This window comes from Tyto alba, unplaced genomic scaffold (assembly GCF_018691265.1).
Source record: "Tyto alba isolate M040663 unplaced genomic scaffold, T.alba_DEE_v4.0 Super-Scaffold_3, whole genome shotgun sequence".
In the NCBI taxonomy this organism is placed as follows: Eukaryota; Metazoa; Chordata; class Aves; order Strigiformes; family Tytonidae; genus Tyto; species Tyto alba.
In genome coordinates, this window is record NW_024881304.1 from 19,222,284 (window position 1) to 19,242,492 (window position 20,209).

The following is a 20,209-nucleotide window of genomic DNA, read 5'->3' on the forward strand; positions in this document are numbered from 1 at the left end:
AAATGCTTCTCATAAATTAAGGACCGTATTATGCCTCCTCCAGTCATACTGAACAGAGCCCTCCCTGCAAGAGGAAATAAATGTATTTTCTGCATTGGGGTATTACCCAGCGAGAGTTTCAGAGTCCTCTGCCAAGTCCAGTCACTGATGACAGAGCCCACGGAGAGGGATCCCCTTTTTTATCTCCAGTGCTGTGGTGCTGCTGCTCCCAGGGGCTCGGGGGGGTTTGCTGCCTGGGCGGCTGCCTTGGAAAAGGCCTTTGGGGATGGAGGGCGGGAAGGAAGAAGGAGGGAAGGGGCACTTGAAAGACAGCTGGGAAAGGGCAGGTGAGTGTGTGTTGCTGAACTGCATTTCACTAATTGGTGTTCTGGTCAAATGAGTTGGGATTAGTTTCTCCCCCAGAAAAATCAAAATCTACAAATTCCCACTCAAAGACTTGAACAACGAGAAAAATGTACAAGTTCTGGCGGTGAAATGTTCAGTGTAGAAGCAGAGGTAGACCCCTGCGGGAGTGACAGCCTGGGGGGTTCCCTCTCTGGGTTTCCCCCTCCTGGTCTCATTCTCCTGTGCTGCGTCTTCTTGCTGTTTTCAGACTTCTGAGAGTATTTCCCCCCTGCCAAATAACAGTCAGATCTTTCCCTGGGAAGGAGATATGTTTATTGAATAGAAATATTGCTCACTTAAATCCCCATATTTCTGATAAACACAACATTTGTTCAGCCAGGACTATATAGTAAAATATGTTTTGAAGAGGCAGAAGTAGTAAGGGACAAAATCCCCTTGTTTGCTGAGATCTACCAGCTTCTGCCTCAGACATCCAGGCTCCAGGCCCGGTTTTGTTAACACTGATTTAATGCTGGGGTAAAGTGCACTGGGGGCGAGACCCTCACCACTTCAGAAGGCCTGTGCGTGAAGGGAGAATGCCTTCTGTGAACTCCTTTGCTTACATCTAGGATTCTAAAGCACAGAAATTTGTTTGTTCAGCCTAGCCAGGCAGGAGATGTGCAGGAGTACTAATTTATATGTCTTTCTCTGAGTACTGAGCTTTTAAATTTTTTATGGTTTGGAAAAGAAATTTTCTTTTAAATCTTTTAATTATTTATCTATATAGTACCATCTGTTCATATTATCAGCTGCACCTACTAATACTAGTTCATTCCCTGGGTATGTGTGTTAATAAAAATTATTAGAAAATCAAATGAAATAAACTACTGCTGTACTTATAGTATTTGGGTACATTTAGTCCCAGCGTAGGCTACTACTACAGTTAATAGGAGCTTTCCTATAGCATTCATTAGGTTGTCCATCAGCCCCCTAATCAGACATCAAACAGCATGTATGTCTGTACAAGTAATTCATTGAATACCTGAATTGTGTTTCTTTTTTTTTTAAAAAAAAGAAAAATCTAGTATTTTGTTAAAAAAAAAGCCTACAGTCCCATTTTCAGGTGGAAAAATTTAAAACCTTATTAACGTGCTCAAAAAGAGCTATGTTGTCCAAGCAAAACTCCCAAACTTCTTTTTCAGTGAAATTCTGAATATGGTGTCCATAAATAAATAAGCTTTTGATGTTTTCACAGCAATTTAACTTCAAAAAATATTTTATTCAGCAGATGGGGAAATTTTCAGAATTTTACCAATTGGAAAGAGGAGATGTGAATAAAAAATTGCCCCAGATGCTTTCACCGGCGCTATTTTTTAAAGTCTCCAATATCTTCCTCCAAAAGAAAGTAAAAAGAATGTATTTTCAGTACCTGTCTTTTGAAACTTGGTGTTGACCCCCCCGACAGCAGCCGGCACAGTCCTGGTTGTGACCTGCTGCTCCGAGGAGCCTGGGGACAGGCAGTTCTGGCTGGGAGCCCTGCGACAGCTCCTCTGGAACCCCCCGTGTCAGGCTGAGAGTAAATTAATTGAAGGGGATTAAAAGATCAGTCTGAGACTCATCAGCACTGTGCAAAGCTAACATAGAAGCCAACTGGGCTGAGCTAGCAAGTGTTTTCTCACAAGTGGAAAAGTACAGTTGGGTTTTCCAGTTTGATTTTCTATTCTATTTCCTGGTGATTCTGTTGTTATGGCTTGCTCAGGTACTGGAGACTGGACTTGTCATTTCTATTGAAAATACACAAATATTTCATATCTCCTAAGAACCAGTTAACACTGAGCCACCAGCATGAGATTCATGTACCTCCAAACATTGGGGAATTTGGTGACTAAGCCCAGATTTATGGCCTGTCTACTTATATACACAAGAGCAAGATGTGGATGGTTTTACAGAAAAATAGCCTTGAAAAAAACCTGTGTGATTTAGTAGACCTTTAAAGGAATACCTAATGAACTGAAGATGTGCATGTAAAACTGGAAGGCCTATAAATTATCTGAGTGGCTTCCTAAGAGCAGGTGGTCCTCAGCAGCGGTGCTGAGCATCGTGTGGAAACGCTGCACACAACTCTCAGGTGAGCTGCAGGAATCTGAGCTCGGAAAAAAAAAAATGTGCAGAGCACTTAGGAGAGCTGGGCTCAAGCACTGGCGTTTTAGTGTGAGTATAATAAAAAAAAAAAAAAAAAGAAACTGCATTAACGTGGAAGGAAAATCACTTGAAATGCAGTGACCTTGTATCCCACCCATCAGGAGGAATAAGGACTCACTGTGTTGCAGCTTCCTGTTAGGATATATGGGCAGCAAGAAGTTTCACAAACTGAGCTCCCCAGCCATGACCTGGGAGGGATTTCTTGCTGAATGGGGTATATTAAGGCCAAGCTTTTCAACCTAAAACCGCGTTACTTATGAAAACTCTCTTAATCCTTCCAGTTTGCCATCTGGCATGTGCACGCTTTTGCCCATTCCACAGCTTTTTCCTGCTAATACATGCTTGTGGCAGATTTGGATGAGCAGAATGGTACACAGCAGCTTCCATCCATGTAACGAGTTCATTCTGCTCTCGGGTGTCTTTGGTCGACTTTCACACTATTTGAGAAGACGCTTCTCACCAAGGCTGAAGTTGAACAGATAGTGAGTGCTTCTGCTCGTGTTTCTGCTGCAAGAGCAGAGTGTCAGACTATTTGAACCTCTCCATACTTCACTTATATGGAAATTTACATGTAATTACTCCTTTTCCCTAGCAACCTGTATTAATTCATGGTTTTACCAAACAGAGCGACGGAGAAATCAGCATCTTGGTTGTTTAGCAGTGAGGAGGTTGTGCTTCTCGTAAGCTGGACCGGCAGACCTCACTGGAAGGGCCTTTGCTTTCCCACCTTTCCCTCTTGAAGCAGCCATGAGAAGGAAGCCGAGCTGCCCGGTGCCTCCTGGGATCAGCTCTTCTGGGAAGATGCTTTCTTGCAGGAATGGGGATGGGATCTTTTGGGACCTGGCAGCACAGGGAGTGTTGATCTTCCAGTGTCCCCATTTCCAGTCTCATGGGAAAGACCTCACCGTCAATGAGAACGGCTCTGAGATCAAGATGAGTAGTGCAGAGCATCCCAGGAGTAAATAGCAGCGCGCAGGGGGTGTGCAGCTTCTCTGCGGCAAAGAGCGGGGGCATCGAAGTGACAAACAAATGCTGGGAAGGTGGAGCAGATCACGGGAGGAGACAGCTTCCCCCGAGGAGCTGAGATTTGTTGAGAAGTGGCAAAGGAAAGCTGTCACCACGAACTAGCCAGAAAACCTTAAGGTCTAAAAACCTGTAACTTTCAGTCTAATTTTCAGTAGTGTTGCAATTTTGTGGACTTTTAAGTTAGAAGGTGCCTTGAGGGCTGTCGTGGTTTAGGCCTGATTGGCAGCCAACCACAATGCAGCACCTCTCTCTCCCTTCCCCTCCGGCAATGAGAAGGGACAGAGAGCCAGGCTTGGGGTTCAAGATAGGACTGGGATGGGGAAAAATCCCCCTTTATGATCACGAGCAAAAGGCAGACTCGTTAGGGGAAGAAAAAAAGAACATACATTTATTACAGACACTAACAACACATAACAGAGTAGGACAGTGAGAAGCATTGCCACATCTTGAGAACACCTTCCTCCCACCCCTCCCTTCTTCCCGGGCTCAGCTCTGCTCCCGATATCTCTACCTCCTCCCCCAGTGGCGCAGGGGCAGGGTATGGGGGGTGCAGGCAGTGCTGTTGCTTCTGCCATTTTCGGTGGGGGGAGCTTCTGGAATTTGTTCCCCCTGCTCCAGCGTGGTCCCCCTCTCACTGGAGACAGTCCTCCACAAACTTTCTCTGACATGAATTCCTCCCACGGGCTGCAGCGTTCCCCACACTGCTCCGTCATGGGTCACTAACTTCCTCCGACTGGATTCTCTCCCACGGCTGCAGCCCTTCCCGAGCTGCTCCGGCGTGGGACACCCCCGCATGCTGCAATCCTCCCAGCCCTGAATTACAGCAGCAGGGCTGCCTTTTCCCATGAGACCCCAGCCTTCTTCGGGCACAGCACCTTGATCAGCTGAGCAGGAACAACAGGCCATAAATCAATGTCTGCTCCACCGTAGATCTCCATGGGTGGCAGGGGGGGCCGCCCTGGCGTCTCCCCACAGGATACAGGGGGGTCTCTGCTCCGGCACACCTCCCCCCTCCTTTCTTCCTCCGTTCCCCCACTGACCTTGGTGTTCATGCAGCTGCAGCAACTCCTCCTCACCAGTCCCACTGCCCGTCACCACGTCCCTTCTTAAATACGTTATCGCAGAGGCGCAGCCGATTGGCTCAATTTCCCAAACAGAAGTGGAGCTGACTTGGAGCTGGGGGAGCTTCGAGAAGCTTCTCACAGGGGGCGGCCCCAATAGCCACCCCCCGCCACCAAAAAACTCCACCTCTCACTCAACCCAGGACAAGGGCTCAGCAGCTGTACAGACATATTCATGCAGACCCCACTGTGCAAATGCTCCCGTGCTGGGCCCTGGCATGTTTATGTATTCATTCCTGTTCATCCTTAGCATCACTGACATGATGTTGCCTGTTCCATCTTTCTGAGGAAAAAATTAAAATGGTTATGGGTGCTGGGGAACCTGAGAGTGACTGCATAGGTGAGGAAGGATTGGGGAGTTTTAAACTTCAGTCAAAATATTGCAGCATTTGTTCAGGGGAGAGGAAGGAAAAAAAAAAAAAAAAAAAAAGGAAAAGAAAAGAAAATCAACCAGGCCTGCTGTTTTCTGAGCAGCTGCTCCCATGTTCAGAGGTACCTGAACTTCTGTGAACTGGTTCATTTATTTCTAACCCAGAGTTAATTTCATATAGTGTTGCCTCTCAGCTTTCCACTGTCGCTGCTCTAATCTGAGCTCTTCAGTTGGATTAATGTCATGGCCTCCATGACAGGGCAAAATTTGAAGAGTTTCTTGTGAACAGACGTATTATACATACCAATGTATTTACTTTTCCTGTAGACTGCATACCACCAGTAAGAAAGAGTGTTCAAAAATCTGTTACTTGGTACACTCTTCCACCTACTGTATAGCTTTTGCCTGCTTTCCAAAAAGGTAAGGAAAAATCTAGCTTCTTATTACTTTTTTCTCATATTATTATTGTGATTATTATTATATACATAAATAAATGAGGAATGTGCATTAGTGCAGCTATGTTAAAGCAAGTATCTAACTTAAAAATTGTTCACACATCCATTACTACAAGCTCCCATGGGAAGGGCTTGATTTGAGAAGGGGAGACCCAGGACTGGGGTGATTGTTTTAATCCCTGTGCAAAACAAGAGACTGGTGGTCTTCTACTTCCCACCAGTGGAGGTGGATCCCAATAAGGCCTTTGAAGACGTAGATATTCGATAACAATTTAAAAAAGGAACAAACAAATGATCAAATGTTAATTATGGTAATCTGATCTAACAACTAACAAAGTGTTTTCTGAGTCATTTCTAGCAGCTTTACCAGCAGGGTTGCCTGGCAGCATAAAAGTAACATTTGCTAACATGTGAGCAATATTCTTTACTGTAAAATTATAAATGGCTCTAAAAAATTTTGCAAAATATTTTTTTTCACTGTGGGTGATCCCAGCAACCACTCCTGTAAAACTACGAGTGAACAATTTTTGAGGGCCGGCTTTTTCTGAGTGTTGTGACTGCCTACGTGGTGATCTTGTGAGCTAGTTTTGTATTTGTGACTTCATCAGCCAGGAATTACCGCTTTTCTAGTGAAATGAGAGGAATAGGAACACATTTGATATTGGAGACAAATGGCTAACAACCACTAATAAGTATTTCTCATATCTGCAATTCCGTGTGTGTGCTCAGACAGCTTTGCCCTCTCCTCCGGGGCTTTGCCCTGGTCTGAACAGTGCTGCCCTGGTCACGGCAGTGCTGTGCAGTTGGTGCTAGAAGAAATTGCTGTGTGCAGCCTTCAGAATGTTTAGCTGATCCCTAATAGGTGAGAACTTCTATCAGCAAAGGTAGCAATGTTGCTTGAATTGAGTCTCTGAGTCACAGGGAAAAAAATACTAATATCTGTAGCTGGTGTAAATTGCCACAGCTCCAGTTTCAATTCAGCTCGAGTTCTTGTGAAGTGTTCAAATTACTTTTTATTGTATTTGAATCATGCCCGTTATTCTAACTTACACAGCTCAGGCAGAAAGCCTTATTTAAGGTGTGAAGCTCTTTATGAACATCAGGATGGCCTGCCTCACCCGAGGGCCGGAGTCAGAAAGGTTGATGGTGGCTGGTGTCGAGGGAAATATAACAAAGCAGTTGGAGAGAAGAGGCCACTCAAAGTATTATTACAAATCAAATGTGAAAGGGTAAAGAGCGACTACGTGAAGATGAAATTGCTAAAGGAAGGAGATGAGAAGAACAGGAGAGATAGAAGACACCCTAAATCTCAGGATAAATCGACTTTTTTTTTTTTTGTAAGGTTTAAAAAACATTTAAAATTAAAATAATTAGGAGCTCACACAGATTTCTAAAACTTCCTTTTCCCACATAACATTATTGTGTAATGTAAGGAATTGCTATCTGCAGAAGCAGACAAATAATTTTGTCATCGGAGTCCTAGAAAAAGTGATTGGCCAGTCAGGTTTTTGAAGCAGATTTTAAAAGCTGGGACACAGCAAGCTATGACAAAAGCTACGGTCGAGGATGGTTCGGGCTTGTGATGGTCTTGCCCACATCAGTGCCCTTCTGCATCAGGTATTGTTTTCCATTTCTCACCCCAGAGTGTTTCTGTTGCAGCTGGGCTGGTTGCTGTAGCTCTGGTTGCTATGTTTTGATTCGTCCTTCCAGGAATACAAAACAAAACCCAGCAAGAAACAATATACTGTATTAAAAGCAAAGCAATGATATCAGGGAAACATCATCTTCGTTGTAAATTGACAGTTGTTTTGCTAGTAACATATTTGTATGTAGGTATGAACACAGTGCTTAAGCCGTTACTTGACTGTATCAATTTCTGCTGCGATGTGCGGAGAGATGCATTTATAATGCTTTTAAATTGCTTCCTGTGAGTGACAAATAGGAATTCCTTACTGTTGAGACTGATGAAAATACAAGGCTTGAAAAACTCTCCGCGGTATCTGGGTCAGGGAAAAAAAAATTGTCAGTCACCTGAACGCGGCGAGGAACCAGCAAATGCGCTTGTAAAGTCACATTTGGTTCCGTAGAAATACCCGCAGCGCTTTTCCCCTGGCCCATCGCCAAGCAACATGCTCCCAGGTCAGAAGGAAGAGCCCGTCCGGTGACTCAAGTGCTTGTGGCATCTGAAAGACCGGGAGGTGTCCCTGGGGCTTTGGGAGCTCCCCCCCCCCCGGCAGGGCTGGCGTGCCCCCCGTGCCCGTGTGCTCCCCTGGGTGTGAGGGGGAGACGTTCCCGCCCTGCAGATGGGATCACCTACGTCCCAGTAAGTCCCAGCAAGACCGTTCCTCCCTTCTGCTGCCTTCTGGGCTTGATGGGCAAGGACCGTAACGCGGCGCGGGCGGCAGCCCGACGCTTCGTGCCAAGGTCGGGGAAGTCTTCTTCTAAGCTGGTGCAAAGACTGTGGCTTTCCTCGGCGTGTCCCTTCAGCGCACTGGAGTGACTGAGCACTTTTCTATGTATAGAATACATACTGTTTGACCGGGATTCACTTCAGTGTAAGAAGGACAAAGGAAACCATGACATGGGTTACGTTTTTGCTCCAGGAAGGATCCGAGTGATGCCCATGAGCTTGCTGTGCTCTTAAGTCTGTCATAACATCTATAAAAGCAGTCAAGGAGAGACTAAATAGACACAGTCCCCCTGTTTTTTTGGTTGTATTACTATTACTGGACATTGTTATTTCGGTTGCTTGGTGCAACAAAATGGTCCTGATGGTCCTCCAGCACTTAAAGCTGTTCTAGCAGGAATAATGGTGAAACACTGCAACTCATCAGCAACCTTTTATCATTTGTCTGTCTTTTCTGCTGAACTTCGACTCGATCTGGGCCAGATGTTGAACATTTCTAAACCACAGTGGTCCCATTGCTTTAAAGAAGAAACATCAATCGATACTAGCTGAGGCTCTGGCCTCAGATTTTCAAACAGCAGCTCACCTTTCCACCTTAGCTGTGTGCTGCAGTGCTCATCTGCAAAGGGTTAGAAGGACACAAAGAGGAGCAGCTACCCGCTCAGCAGAAATGTTTTCTGAACTTTGTGCTGCAGCTGGCAGATCCTTGAACTTTGCTCTCCTCTTGCATTCACATTGGGGTTCCCCAAAGCCGGTCCTGCGCACTGCTTTGGGCAATGAGCAGATCTCCAGTACTAACTGAATTCATTTGGAAATGCCAATCGTTGCACCTCTCTGCAAGGGCAGAGCTGGGAGGATTGACTTTTATACAGAGCAGGCAAATACCACCACTCAGGCTGTTAAACAATTATGGTTGCATTAGGAGTGCGGGTAGCTCAGCCACAGTCCAAGGCGGGGGCTCTCCTCCCAGGGCTTGGGCACACTGTGCTGCTTCCAAAAGGTTTTCAGTTGCTTTGCAAGTCATGTTTTTTGCTTGATCTGTATGCAGAGGCATTTCCGTGGTGACTGCAAAGCGATCAGATCATTGATAAGGTCTGTGCAGCACCATGTTGAGTGAAGTCATTATGTTTCTTGGTCATATCTCTCCTAGAATATGTATCTGCAATTGCTTAGATTATGCAATAACGAAGCTGTTGTGGTATGTCGTGATACGGTTTCCAACTGATCTCGGGCTCATGTTGAAAGATGTAAATAGTTTAAGTTACCTTCTAGTACTGAGGATTTTCTGTGCCTGCCCTGCTCCTGTGTGCAGTCTCAGTTAGACCAGGGGACCCCCGGGGCCACCTACACCATCCAGCAGCAGCATCTCTGGGGACCTGGCAGCTCTTTGAAAGCTTTGGGTCCAAACTATGTGACGTTATGCAGCTCATCACGTCTTAGAACATGTGATATAGAATAATTGTTTTCTAGATTGAAGCGTCATTTTCATTTTAAATCTGGCTAGTTTCATCCTGAAAAAGTGCTCCGTGTTTAAGCTCACTCGAAGGATTTTCTGTTCAGTGGAGACTGCTAAGAAATGAGAATTTTAAATTGATAAGCAAAAGACTTTGACAGGTCTTCACTGCATCTATTTATTCTAGAACAGCTTACTGAAAAACTAAACATTTCTTCTAATTATAATATGCTTATTTTAAAACTGTTGCACAGAGGTACATCCAAATGAGCCCAGGCAACACCCCGAATTAGTCCCTAATATTTAGTTTCCTGTTCCCTGATTTGTAAATGATTCTATTGACAATGTAGATCCCACTTTATTTGGCTGATCGAGGGCTGGGTCATGCTGGGGGTGGCCCCTGCACCGCCCGGGCGCTCTGCGGGTGCGGAGCCCCAGATCTTGTGCCGGGAGCAGCGCTGGAGCAGTGACACGATTTGCTGTTGTGCCATGCTATGAACCATAGGTGCATTTTTTATTTTCCGTTGGCTAACGTTCAGAGGTGATTTTTTTCACCTCCCTCTTCTTGTAATCTCCACAAACTTTTTCTCATGAGCCGCTTTCCCCCTGATCCCTCCCTGCTAGGGACGCCTCTCTGAGCGCCCAGGTTCCTTCGACGTGCCGTTAGGCTCTTTGCACTCCAGTGCTTTTGCCAATTTAAGCTGGAAACTGGCATGTAAGTCTTTATTCCAGAAATCACTTATTAGGACCTATTTTCCAAGCTGTAGTCCAGTTGCATTTGATGAGGTTGAACACCTGAACAACCATTAATTTTGTACACACCAAAGGGTATCTGTAATGAGACCTGTTTTCCACAGGTACAATTTTGCAGCTTTGATATTGTCTTATTTACTTTTTAAACGAAAAGATTTATACAGATACAGCTTCTAAACAGATGAAGACATGCAGGACTAAAGTGCCTTAAGACCAATGTGCTGGAAAGAAAATACAGTTCGGTGTGCTCCGGAGGGTGATGAGTGAAACTTAAATGTGATGTTTCTGACAAGTTCTCTGGGTTTGGTGAGTTCCCTTTCCTGTGCTGTGCTCGGAGCCCTGTGCCCCGGCATGGCCGGGGGTTCAGGGCAGAGCAGTGGAGCAGCACCTCATCCCTGCAGCCGCCAGCAAGGGGCCACGGCAGCTGCTTTCTCCAGGTTTCTCCTTTAAAAAAAGGTAAAAGCAGGACTTCTGTTCCAAGAACGTAATTCCTCCTCCTCCCTCTATTTGCATTTGCACATTCAATTTGCATTTTAATTTTTACCAGTTTCTCAAGGTCTCAATATCCATTTGAATCAATGTTTTCCTTCAGGTTTTATATATCCATGACAGCATCCTGTTACCCAGCAGCCAAATTAATGCCAGAAATTATTCTCTCCCTAACCATCTTGTGAGTGATACAAGACGCTCTGCAATTATCCTTTTGGCAATGCAAGGTTAGACTCTTCTCATGACATTTCAAACTGTGAAGGGTATCCCTCACAACGGGTATATATTTTTTAAGCCATGACAGCACTTTGTACAGCTGAGAGCAGTGTATGTTGTTTAAAGGTTTCATTTAAATCCTCTCAGAAATAAGTCTTTTGCAACTGTAACTTGAATGAGACCTAAAGGTAGGTCAGAGGAAGCCAAGCCTTCATCCTTTTGACTTTGTTAAGAAGAGCTGGACTCCAGCTACTTACAAGATCTTTTTTTTCTTTTTTCTTTTTTTTTTTTTTTTTTTAAATATTATTCCATGGCCAGGAAATTTTGCTGGAAAAACTCTAAGTGGGACAGTAACAAGCCCATAGGTGCCATGAGACCCTGAGGGGTTTTCAGCTTCCAGGTGCAGCAAGGTCCCTCCCGGAGCCTGTGCCAGGTCCCCTCCATCTGAACGCTTGAGGATCGTGTTACTTTCTTTTTTACATCTCAAAATAACTACTTTTGATGATGCACTTTAATACGTTCACATAATTGCATGCTCCCATAGTAATTAATTTGCAGGCTGTCTCACACCTTTCATGACTTACATGATACAAGACTTGTAAATATGCAGAAGAGTGTTGGGCTGCTTCCTTTTTTAAAATCTGGAATTCTTTATGCGCTTAAACAGTCACCTTATAGTTTGATGTTTGAACAATGCTAGTTGTTATTATTCATGGCTATAAGTGCTTTGGATATTAAAAGCTAGGTAGCTAGATGTATGTGAGACACAAACGAGTATTAATTAGTTTATTAGTATTCATATTCCTTGTTTGTTCCATTGTTTGTCTTTTTATGTGATCTTTTTTCTTCGGAAATTCAGACGAGGGGTCAGCATATATTTTTACACCTCATGGACCAGTCCCTCTCATTTTTTTGCCTAGTAAACTCAGTAGTGCCGAGTTCCCCCTTTGACTAATTTACCAGTCGCTACATCCTCTCAGGGAGAATTTGTCAAATTCATAAACTGTAATAGCAGGGAAAAGACAAAGACTTTTGGCTCTTTTTTCTTCCGTATATTTCTAATGACTCCCTTTCTCCTGAGCAGAGTAAATGTCACCTTGACAGGACTCACTTGATGCCAGTCTCACGTGGCAGCTTGCTGTAGTCTCTTACGTGCTCTCACAGCCTCATCTGTGTTAATGAGGTGACTCAGATAAAGAGTTGTAGGATTATGAAATCAGACTTGACATTCTCAGCTTAATTTCACTGAAATCACTGGAATCGCCCCAGCCTAGGACATTGCAATATTTGGAGTCACATTTCTTTTCTCCCCTACCCAAGCAATAGGAAGCATTACATTTGCATCTTGCAGCTTTTGGGATGTGTGTTCTTTTCATTGTTACTGCTACTGTAATTATAACAACAGTGTCTCCAAGAACAGCCGTGCTCTGTAACCTCAGGTGCAAAACCTGACTCGATATAATCAGGAATCTTCCCAGCCCAGAAAAGGTTTATAAACTCAGACGTGCAACGTTGTCTGGCCGCTGAGGAGAAAAGTGTGGATAGTTTGACTGGAAGGAGCTAGAAAAGAGATTTTAGGAGAGAACAGCTAACACTTGAGATACAATATTCTGGGAAGGAAAATATTTCTAATGGGCTGTAAAGTGCAGTAATCATGCTCAGATTTGGCGCTTGGTCACCATTCCCTGGTGTCCACCAGTTCCTTCAGCTCCGTGGGACTAGGGAGGGATTTCTTCTCTTGCACACATTGGTCTGCCCAGCTCTACTCAGCAGCAGTCAGTAACACATGCCTTGAGATACACATTTTATTTTCCTGTTTGTCAAAACGAGGTATAATTTTCCCATTTTTCATTTAAAAACAAAACAAAACAAACAAAAAAAACCACCAAAAAACAAAACCAAACAAACCACAAAACCCAACTTCCTTTAAAAATTCTGTAATGAATTAAAACATGTATGAAGAAGCTCTGCTTCAGTTCCCATGCAATGGTTTTACAGCCATCAGCACTGCGCAGCTATCACATACTACAGGGAGTAAATGACAGCCAAATAAATTATTTGAAGGACATCTAACATCAGGTTTGGAAGTGAGTGGCTTACATTTGTGAAGAAATCTATATAGACAATAAGGTTAGGTGCAAAATCTGTATTAAATGAGTGACTTAAATTTTCTTCTCCTCAGGTATAAAGGAGGTTTATTCATAGCTGCCACTGAAGTAACAGGATTGAACGTACGTGGCAGTGAAACTCAGTCAACAAAAAGAACCCACCAGCAGATCTGGGGGGACGCTCCCTTTCTTCTTTTCCCTGCAGGAAAAGGGTCCGTGGCTCGCTGGGTACAAGCGGAGCCCATTCTTCTCGGATCTGGCTGGTGGGATTCCAGCTCTGTGTTAGACCTCGTGACTGCTGCTGCATTTTTACTCAGAACAAAAGATCTTCTATTTTTCTTCTTTTTTCTTTTTTTTTCCCTTTGTGTGTTTTTCTGACATTAATGGTATTTGAAATTGTTGGAGTCCAATCTTTAGTGGAACAGGTCATGAGCGAGTGGGTACAGAGTGGCAGAACCAGTGGCAATGGGTTGGCTGAAAGAGTATTTGTTCACACACCTATTGAAAATTTGGTGAGTTCAAAAAGCCAGTCATAGTAATAATGGAGTAAAAAGGCCAGGAAAACTAAAAATAAGCAGTATTCCGGGTAAACTAAGTTCTCAAAGACATGAATCCATGCAGTTTTCTCTGTGTATGATTACAAGCATGTAGAAAACCGTTTAAAGTTTCCAGCCAGAGTATTTCATTTGTATCTGCAGTCCACGGGCACGGGTGTCATAAAGTTATACAAGCCTGTTCCTGTGTGTGATTGCGTATCTTTGATGATTTCACCCAAGCCTGGATGTATTTTGTCACCTTTTGGAGAACAAACCCATAGAAAATTTCGGTGTAGCGCCCAGAAATGACAGTGCTGATGAACTGGAGGTACACGTGAGTAAAACAAGCGTGGGACACAGCTGAACATTCATTTGTCACTGATGTAAAATAATACTGTAAAATGAAATAGATATTATTTTATGTTGACACAGATAGCAAACAGAGAATATATTTGCTCAGCAGGGGCCTGGGTTGGTTTGGTTTTTTGGGGGGGCAGTAAGCAGCAGCAAATCAAAAAAATGGCACATAAGAAATTGGTCTTTCTCAGTGCTTCTCTCTTACTGCAAATGGGCAACACTTTCACACCCAGCATCTCTGGAAAACATCACAGAGTTTTTTTCTCTTTATTGGCTTCAGGAAAGGAAATGTGGGCATCTCTTTCAGTGATGTATGGTGATACAGTCCAGATGAGAGCATCCTTTTGTTAATGAAAATAGGTATTTTACCTTCGGGGTGAGTTTGTTGGTTTTGAACTCTGCCTGACAGCGAGGAACAAGGGCGTGTTTTTATTTTCTAGCCATAGTGCAAAATAACAGGAAGGGAGGTAGGTTAATGGTTAAAGGCACGTCAGTGCCAATGGAACACAATGGAAACATATAATAGGAAAGAAGAGAATTCCAGTCCCAGGGTCTGATGTTTGGCTTAGTTACTCCTCTGTAACTCAGAGCACTGAGTTCTACCTGGGAGAAGAGTCTGGCACCGCATCTAGTGAGAGGTCTGTTCTTGCTGTTCAGTGGAAAAAGAAAGAAAAAAAGATATAGTTGCTATAGTTACACCACTTGTCATGATGCTTATCGTGTCCATGGAATAAAGAGCCTTATATTAAATCTGTACTCTTATTAATATCAGCTGTTAAACATTTCCAGGATATTTGAAATCAACACTTTCTGCAAAAAAAAATTAAATGTTGATTGCAGCAAAATTGTACTGTTTAACCATGCAGGTCAGAGTGTAATTCTGTTGGACACCGTGTTACGGAATTATATCCCATGAATAAATTTTCCAGTGAATTTAGCCTTTTTTGCACTTCATGAACATTCTTGATTTTTCTGTTACTTGCAACCCTTTGTCAGCTGGTTCAAGCCGGCCAACTTGAAGAAGAGGAAGGGGGTTCCTTTCAGGTGAGGGGCGGCCCTGTCAGGGGTGCGGTGTCGCGTTTGCTCCCTACCGAAGTAATTCAGGTTTCTCAGGCGAGCGGGATGAAGGCTGTGATTGCTCTGCACATGCACGTGTCCTCTTTTCCTCACCAGTGCGAACATACCCCAAATGGCCCCCGCAAGCTAACGAACCTACACGTGCGTGCGTTCTCAGAAGCATGCGCATCTTTTTAATGCCAACAGACCTGCAGTTGAACGTGGCGTTAGTCTTCTGGTTTAAGCTGGTGTGGCAAATTGCAAAGCACTAGGGGGATGCCGTTTAAAATGTTTTTTTTACATGTGTAGCAGAGTCCAATCTGCTCTCTGACGGCCCTTGGGCAGTCACCCTTGTCTTTTGGACTTTCTCATACAAGCTTCGTCTCCTTTGGGCCAGTAAGACACAGTCATCTTCTCAGTGGTGGATCTTGCCAGAAACAGCCCGTAGCCAAACGTCCCCGTGCTTGTCCCATTTACACGGTGTTAATCGTGCCAGTAGCATCCCAGGACTGGAGCTCTACAAACCCCTCTCCAGAGGTGGAGGTAGCAGAGGACAGGTCTTGCAAGCAAAGCCAGCCAGGTCCCCTGCAGCCAACGGGCACCCCTGAAGAGCGGAGGAGCCAACCGAAGTCCCCACTGGGCTCTTGCACGTGTCACAGCAGGACGAGGTATGGTTTCCTAAGGACATGACCTGACAGAAGGTTTCTTCTGGGATTACACCCACTCAGAGACACGGAGGCAACCCAGGAAGGAGGTTTTGGTGCAGTGTAAGTACAAACCAGGAGGAGTCCTGACATGGGTTGGGCCCCAGCGCTTTGCCGAGGACACAGTCACTGCCCCGAGCACTCACAGTGTGCTTGGGTACGTGAAAAATCTCCATAAAAATCTGTACAAAATACAGCTTTGTATCCAGTGTCTATCAAGGGAAATTCATCTCTTCAGGGGAGAGGAGTCACCGAGTAAGAACCAGTTACCCACAGGCTGTTGAATTGTTTGTTCAGTCTATTCTACCGCTATGTTTTCCTGAAAAGAACAAATGGAGCAATAAACATGACACTTATTGTTATTTAAAATAAAACTACGACCTGTTTCTCTAACACAGGGAGGTTGTATTGGGTGGAAGCTTGTCACTGAAGTCCAACGATAGCTTCAGATTAACAGTCCTTTGGTGAGATGTTGTTCCTGTCCCCGTTGCCTGGTTCCCTTGTCATGCACGTCAGAAGCCGAGCTGTGGTTTGCTCAGAAATGTGACTGATGGCCTGAACGGGCAGATTATTGACTGGGAGATTGACTTGGACAAAGCCCAAATTCTGCAAAAGTTTTCTCTCTGGGTGTCATCTTGGTTTCAGTTTTCTAACGAAAAATTGTATGTGTTTCCAAATTGTGAGAAATACAAGTCCGGTTCTGACTCTGTGAGTGTCCGAGCTGTTTGGCTGAAACGGGTCAATTTGTTTGAGCCCAGGTCCTAGCAAGGCTTTTGGTTTGGCAGTGCATAGAGATACAGCCACTGCATTCAGGGCCTCTTTAGAGGGTAATGCGCTAATTTGTAGGGAAAAAAAAAAAAAATAAACCAAACTGGAAGTAAAGAGTAAATAATTGAATTGCTTGTAATTCATTAAATGAGTAAACAGAAATTACCTTGGTAATCTAACTCAGTATGAAGCCCATAACTGAATACAGTAGGGGAAAAAAGAAAGAGAAAAAAAAAAATGTTGTTCAGTCCTATGTTTCTGTTGTTTGGCAACTGCACAAAATTTTAGTTTTCTTGATTTTTTGATTAAGTGAAATGATTAATTAGAAAAACATTTTCAGTTATTTGATCGCTGAATGGATAAACTAGCTAGACATGTAGAGCTGTATTTACCGAACCTGATTACTTTGTGATTACTTTATAACCATGTATTTATTTGTATATCTGCTTGGGTCAGAACCCATGGATTTGCACGGAGAAGTGCCGGGGTGTTGCTAGGGCAGGGACTGACTGAAGGAGAATGCTGGTGAGGCAGAGTGGGGTTTTATTGTAGTGGTCCTCAGGAGCTGGAGAGGAGGAAATAAAACATCGCAGGATGCCTGGTCGAATGACAGAGAGCTGGAAAAGCCAGTGACCCCCCCTGGAAAATGTCCCTGGGCGGAGGGGAGCAGTGCCAGAACCCCCCGGCCGTAAGGGAAGGGGCTGCGGCACAAGGTGGCCGAGGACATTCGGGAGCTGGTTCAGGAGCAAAGTCAGGAGGTAGAGAGGAATCGTTTTCTTGGAGCTCTGACTTCAGGACTCCTTTGGGATGTTTTAGAAGATCACTCAGGTCATAGTTTTAATTATGTTGCACACAAACTGTTTTCACACTTGGCTTTAACAGCTCTCAACAGAGCCTGGCTTTCCAGGTGAGATAACCAAAGTACTATTAATTACTTTGTTTTAAGCAGGTAAAAATAATTTGCTACTATTTTTTATCTTTCCAGCCCACATCATTCAAACGGAAACATTTTAAATGTAGTTTAAATTAGTATGTTTTCTGTACCGTTGGCTCCAGTTAGGGACTAATATGAATTGGTTTGGTTTCTCCCCTGCCATAATCTCATAAAGATTCGGGACCACATTTCCTACCACCCTGGGTGCTTTGCCAGGTGCTTTTCCTGGCTGTTGGTGTGCAGGTTCGCACAGTGACTGCTGGCCCCCGGCACCTGGCCCCCCCTCTCCCCTTTCTGTCACCTCCTGCTCAGCTCCCTATCACCTCTGCTGCTCGGGGCAGGGGGGGGCAGGATTTCTGCTCAACCCCATCTCACCCCAAAGTGCACGAACACACCAGCCAGCTCTGCGGCTCTTCCCCGTGCCAGGTCTCCTTTAAGCCTCTCTGCAATTTTCCATTTGCTGGAAGTGTTGATAAGACTTTCTGCTGTTTATTCTTTGATCCCAGCGTTGCAGATCCCTTCAAACTTCACCCGACCCAGAAGTTTTTATCTGCAAAGCAGACAAGTAGGAGATAGGAGAAAGATGCAGCCGAACATGCTCAAGTTTGATGTTCTTCAGCGGTACAATGCTTTGTTGGTTTTAGCTTTTATTTAGAAGGGTAAAATTAATCCTTCTCTATTGCAGTCTTATTACCTGACTCAGAATCTGTGTCTTACAGTTATCTCTCTAGCAAAAACATGATGATTTTTCAGCCCACAAAGAGCACAGGCCTGGCTCTGTTCTTTGACTCAAAGTCACATCTTCTTTTAATGGTTCAGATGGGAAAATTAATATTAACAACGACCTCTGAATTTGTCTCTGAAGGCGCCTACCTTAATAATGCCTTGCAAAGCAGTCAAAGGTGTGGCTGATAAAAATTATCTTTCAGCCCATCCCTGAGGAGGCTGAAAGCAGTGTCTGTCACAGCAGGTAGTTTAGATCATCTTTCCAGCTTAACAAAAGGAGTTTATTGATGCTGACAGAGTTATCAGCATGAGCAGTTCAGAGGCAGAGAAATAAATGACATGCTTTTTGTTTGTTTACAGAGAACTATCACCTCCATTGGTAAATATTCATAAATGATGAATGCCATATCTCACCATGGCAAAGGGGGAACGTGTATCGCGTATCCCATTTGTGGCCTATTTTTAGAGCTTGTAAGAATTAACACAGGTACGTATCTTTAAAATATTCTTCACAGGAGTGGATTTCCTCTGACACTCAGTTTTGCCCTTACCATAGGCATGTCTCTCATCAGAGGCAATTTTATTTTGGCAATGTGCCGTGTCTTGCCCCAAGAGCCCAGCCACGGTGAGCTGTCGGTGCGCAGGAGCTGGCAGAGGCAAGCGTGCTTGAAAACCACAAGAAACACAAAAGCACTTCATGTCCAAGTGGAAAAGTGCTATAGAAGCCTCATAATAAACCAGTAACTTTCCATGTTATTTTATACTATACTGTAAATTTTTACAGCAAGCAATACTGGCTCTGCTGAAACGAGGAGGTGCTTTGCCCTCGACTGGAGTGGGATTTTGGCCACTCAAAAGAGTGTATTTCACAGAAAGTATATGTTTTCTGCTAAATTCTATAGGATTTTTCCTCTGTAAGACAGCTAAATTTGCTGTCCATAGAGTAATGTCAGAGAAGTGTAACGGTTACCCCGTGCCATGGGGCAAAACTTCCAACCACGTACAGCTGTATTTCTTGCCTCTTGTGCTAGAGAAGTGGGGTTTGAAGTCAGTCCATGATCTGGAGTTCATTATTTATCCAGTACACTATATGAAAATGTGCCCAGCTTTCAGATAAGCAATTCAGTCTTCTTTTCTAAAGAGGTAAGTGCCATGTGCAATGGTGCATACTGACTTTGCAGAATAATCTTTACATCATTTTGTGGGTTTTAGGGTGATAGGTATGATAAGCTTGCCATGCTTTCTGGGATTCACTGTGGGAAAGCCCGCTTCACTGAAATTAATGGGTATTATTCTATTCAAAATGAAGTCAGAATTTTCTAGCTTTGTACTGTAGTGCAAGCATCTGTCTAATACAATCGCTTTTCCCCGTGTTGTCTGAGCTTAGAGTTTCTTCATCCCTATCAAGATAAAAATTCAACAGCAGATTGGTCTCAGTCTAATACGTTTGCAGCATGACAAAGCAAACACATACTTAATGCACGCAGACCCTAACAAGCTATCTTCGGCTATAAGCGTGTCATGTCATTGCCACTTTGACCTGAACTGATTTCTGTCATTATGCCATTATCTCATCCAAGAACTGCTTTTATTATTCTGCCTATCAGACACATTCTCTGCTCTCACAAAAAGTGCATCATAAAAAACCTGATGAATTAAAAACATATGCCTCTGATAGCAGCTACTACTTGAAAGCCTCATAAGCTAAAATGGACTTTTGTTTAAAGAAAAGCCTACTTCAAACCTCAGTGTGCCCTGGGGAACTGGCAAGGTCGTACTCTTGCTTCCTATTAAATCCTTCTGGGAACTTCAAAGCAACCCTTGTTAAAAGAACCCATTATATTGGCTATTTGTAATTGATACTTATGGCCCTGGCACTACTCTGTACGATATTTTGCCAGTCCCCTGGGTTCAAGGCTCACTTGAATTGTAGTTATATCATTCACTTGACTAGCTCTGCAGTCTGCGTTTGCTTAGGGGCTGCATGATAGACAGAGTAAATATCCATTTCTAAAAGGGATAATAAGAAAGCCCTAAAGGTAAAATGTAGCCCTGGTTAGAATATGAGGAATTTGGAAGTGGAAGCTGTGTAAAGTGACAGACATGTGAACTCTCTTTAGATGGAAATAAACCTGCAGCACTTGTCCAGCCCTGCTCTGAACAATACATATGCATCCATATGCAGAAACATAATTAGTCTAACA

General features: G+C 43.9%; 1 protein-coding gene across 5 annotated transcripts in view; it reads left to right on the plus strand.

Moving 5' to 3' along the window:
- The window catches only part of GRM7 (glutamate metabotropic receptor 7), a 303,547-nt gene that overhangs the window by 271,792 nt on the left and 11,546 nt on the right, over window positions 1-20,209 (plus strand). The window contains exons 10-11 of one of the 5 annotated variants that reach the window (XM_032995409.2): window positions 5,371-5,463; window positions 12,999-14,713. The exons of 1 other annotated variant lie outside the window; for it this stretch is intronic. In XM_032995409.2, coding sequence (XP_032851300.2) covers window positions 5,371-5,441 — 71 coding nt within the window. In that variant the 3' untranslated portion in view covers window positions 5,442-5,463; window positions 12,999-14,713. Of the gene's footprint in view, window positions 1-5,370; window positions 5,464-10,265; window positions 10,281-12,998; window positions 14,714-18,365; window positions 18,404-20,209 lie in introns of those variants that run through there. 3 more of the 5 variants (XM_032995410.2, XM_032995412.2, XM_032995414.2) reach the window with 3 other exon arrangements.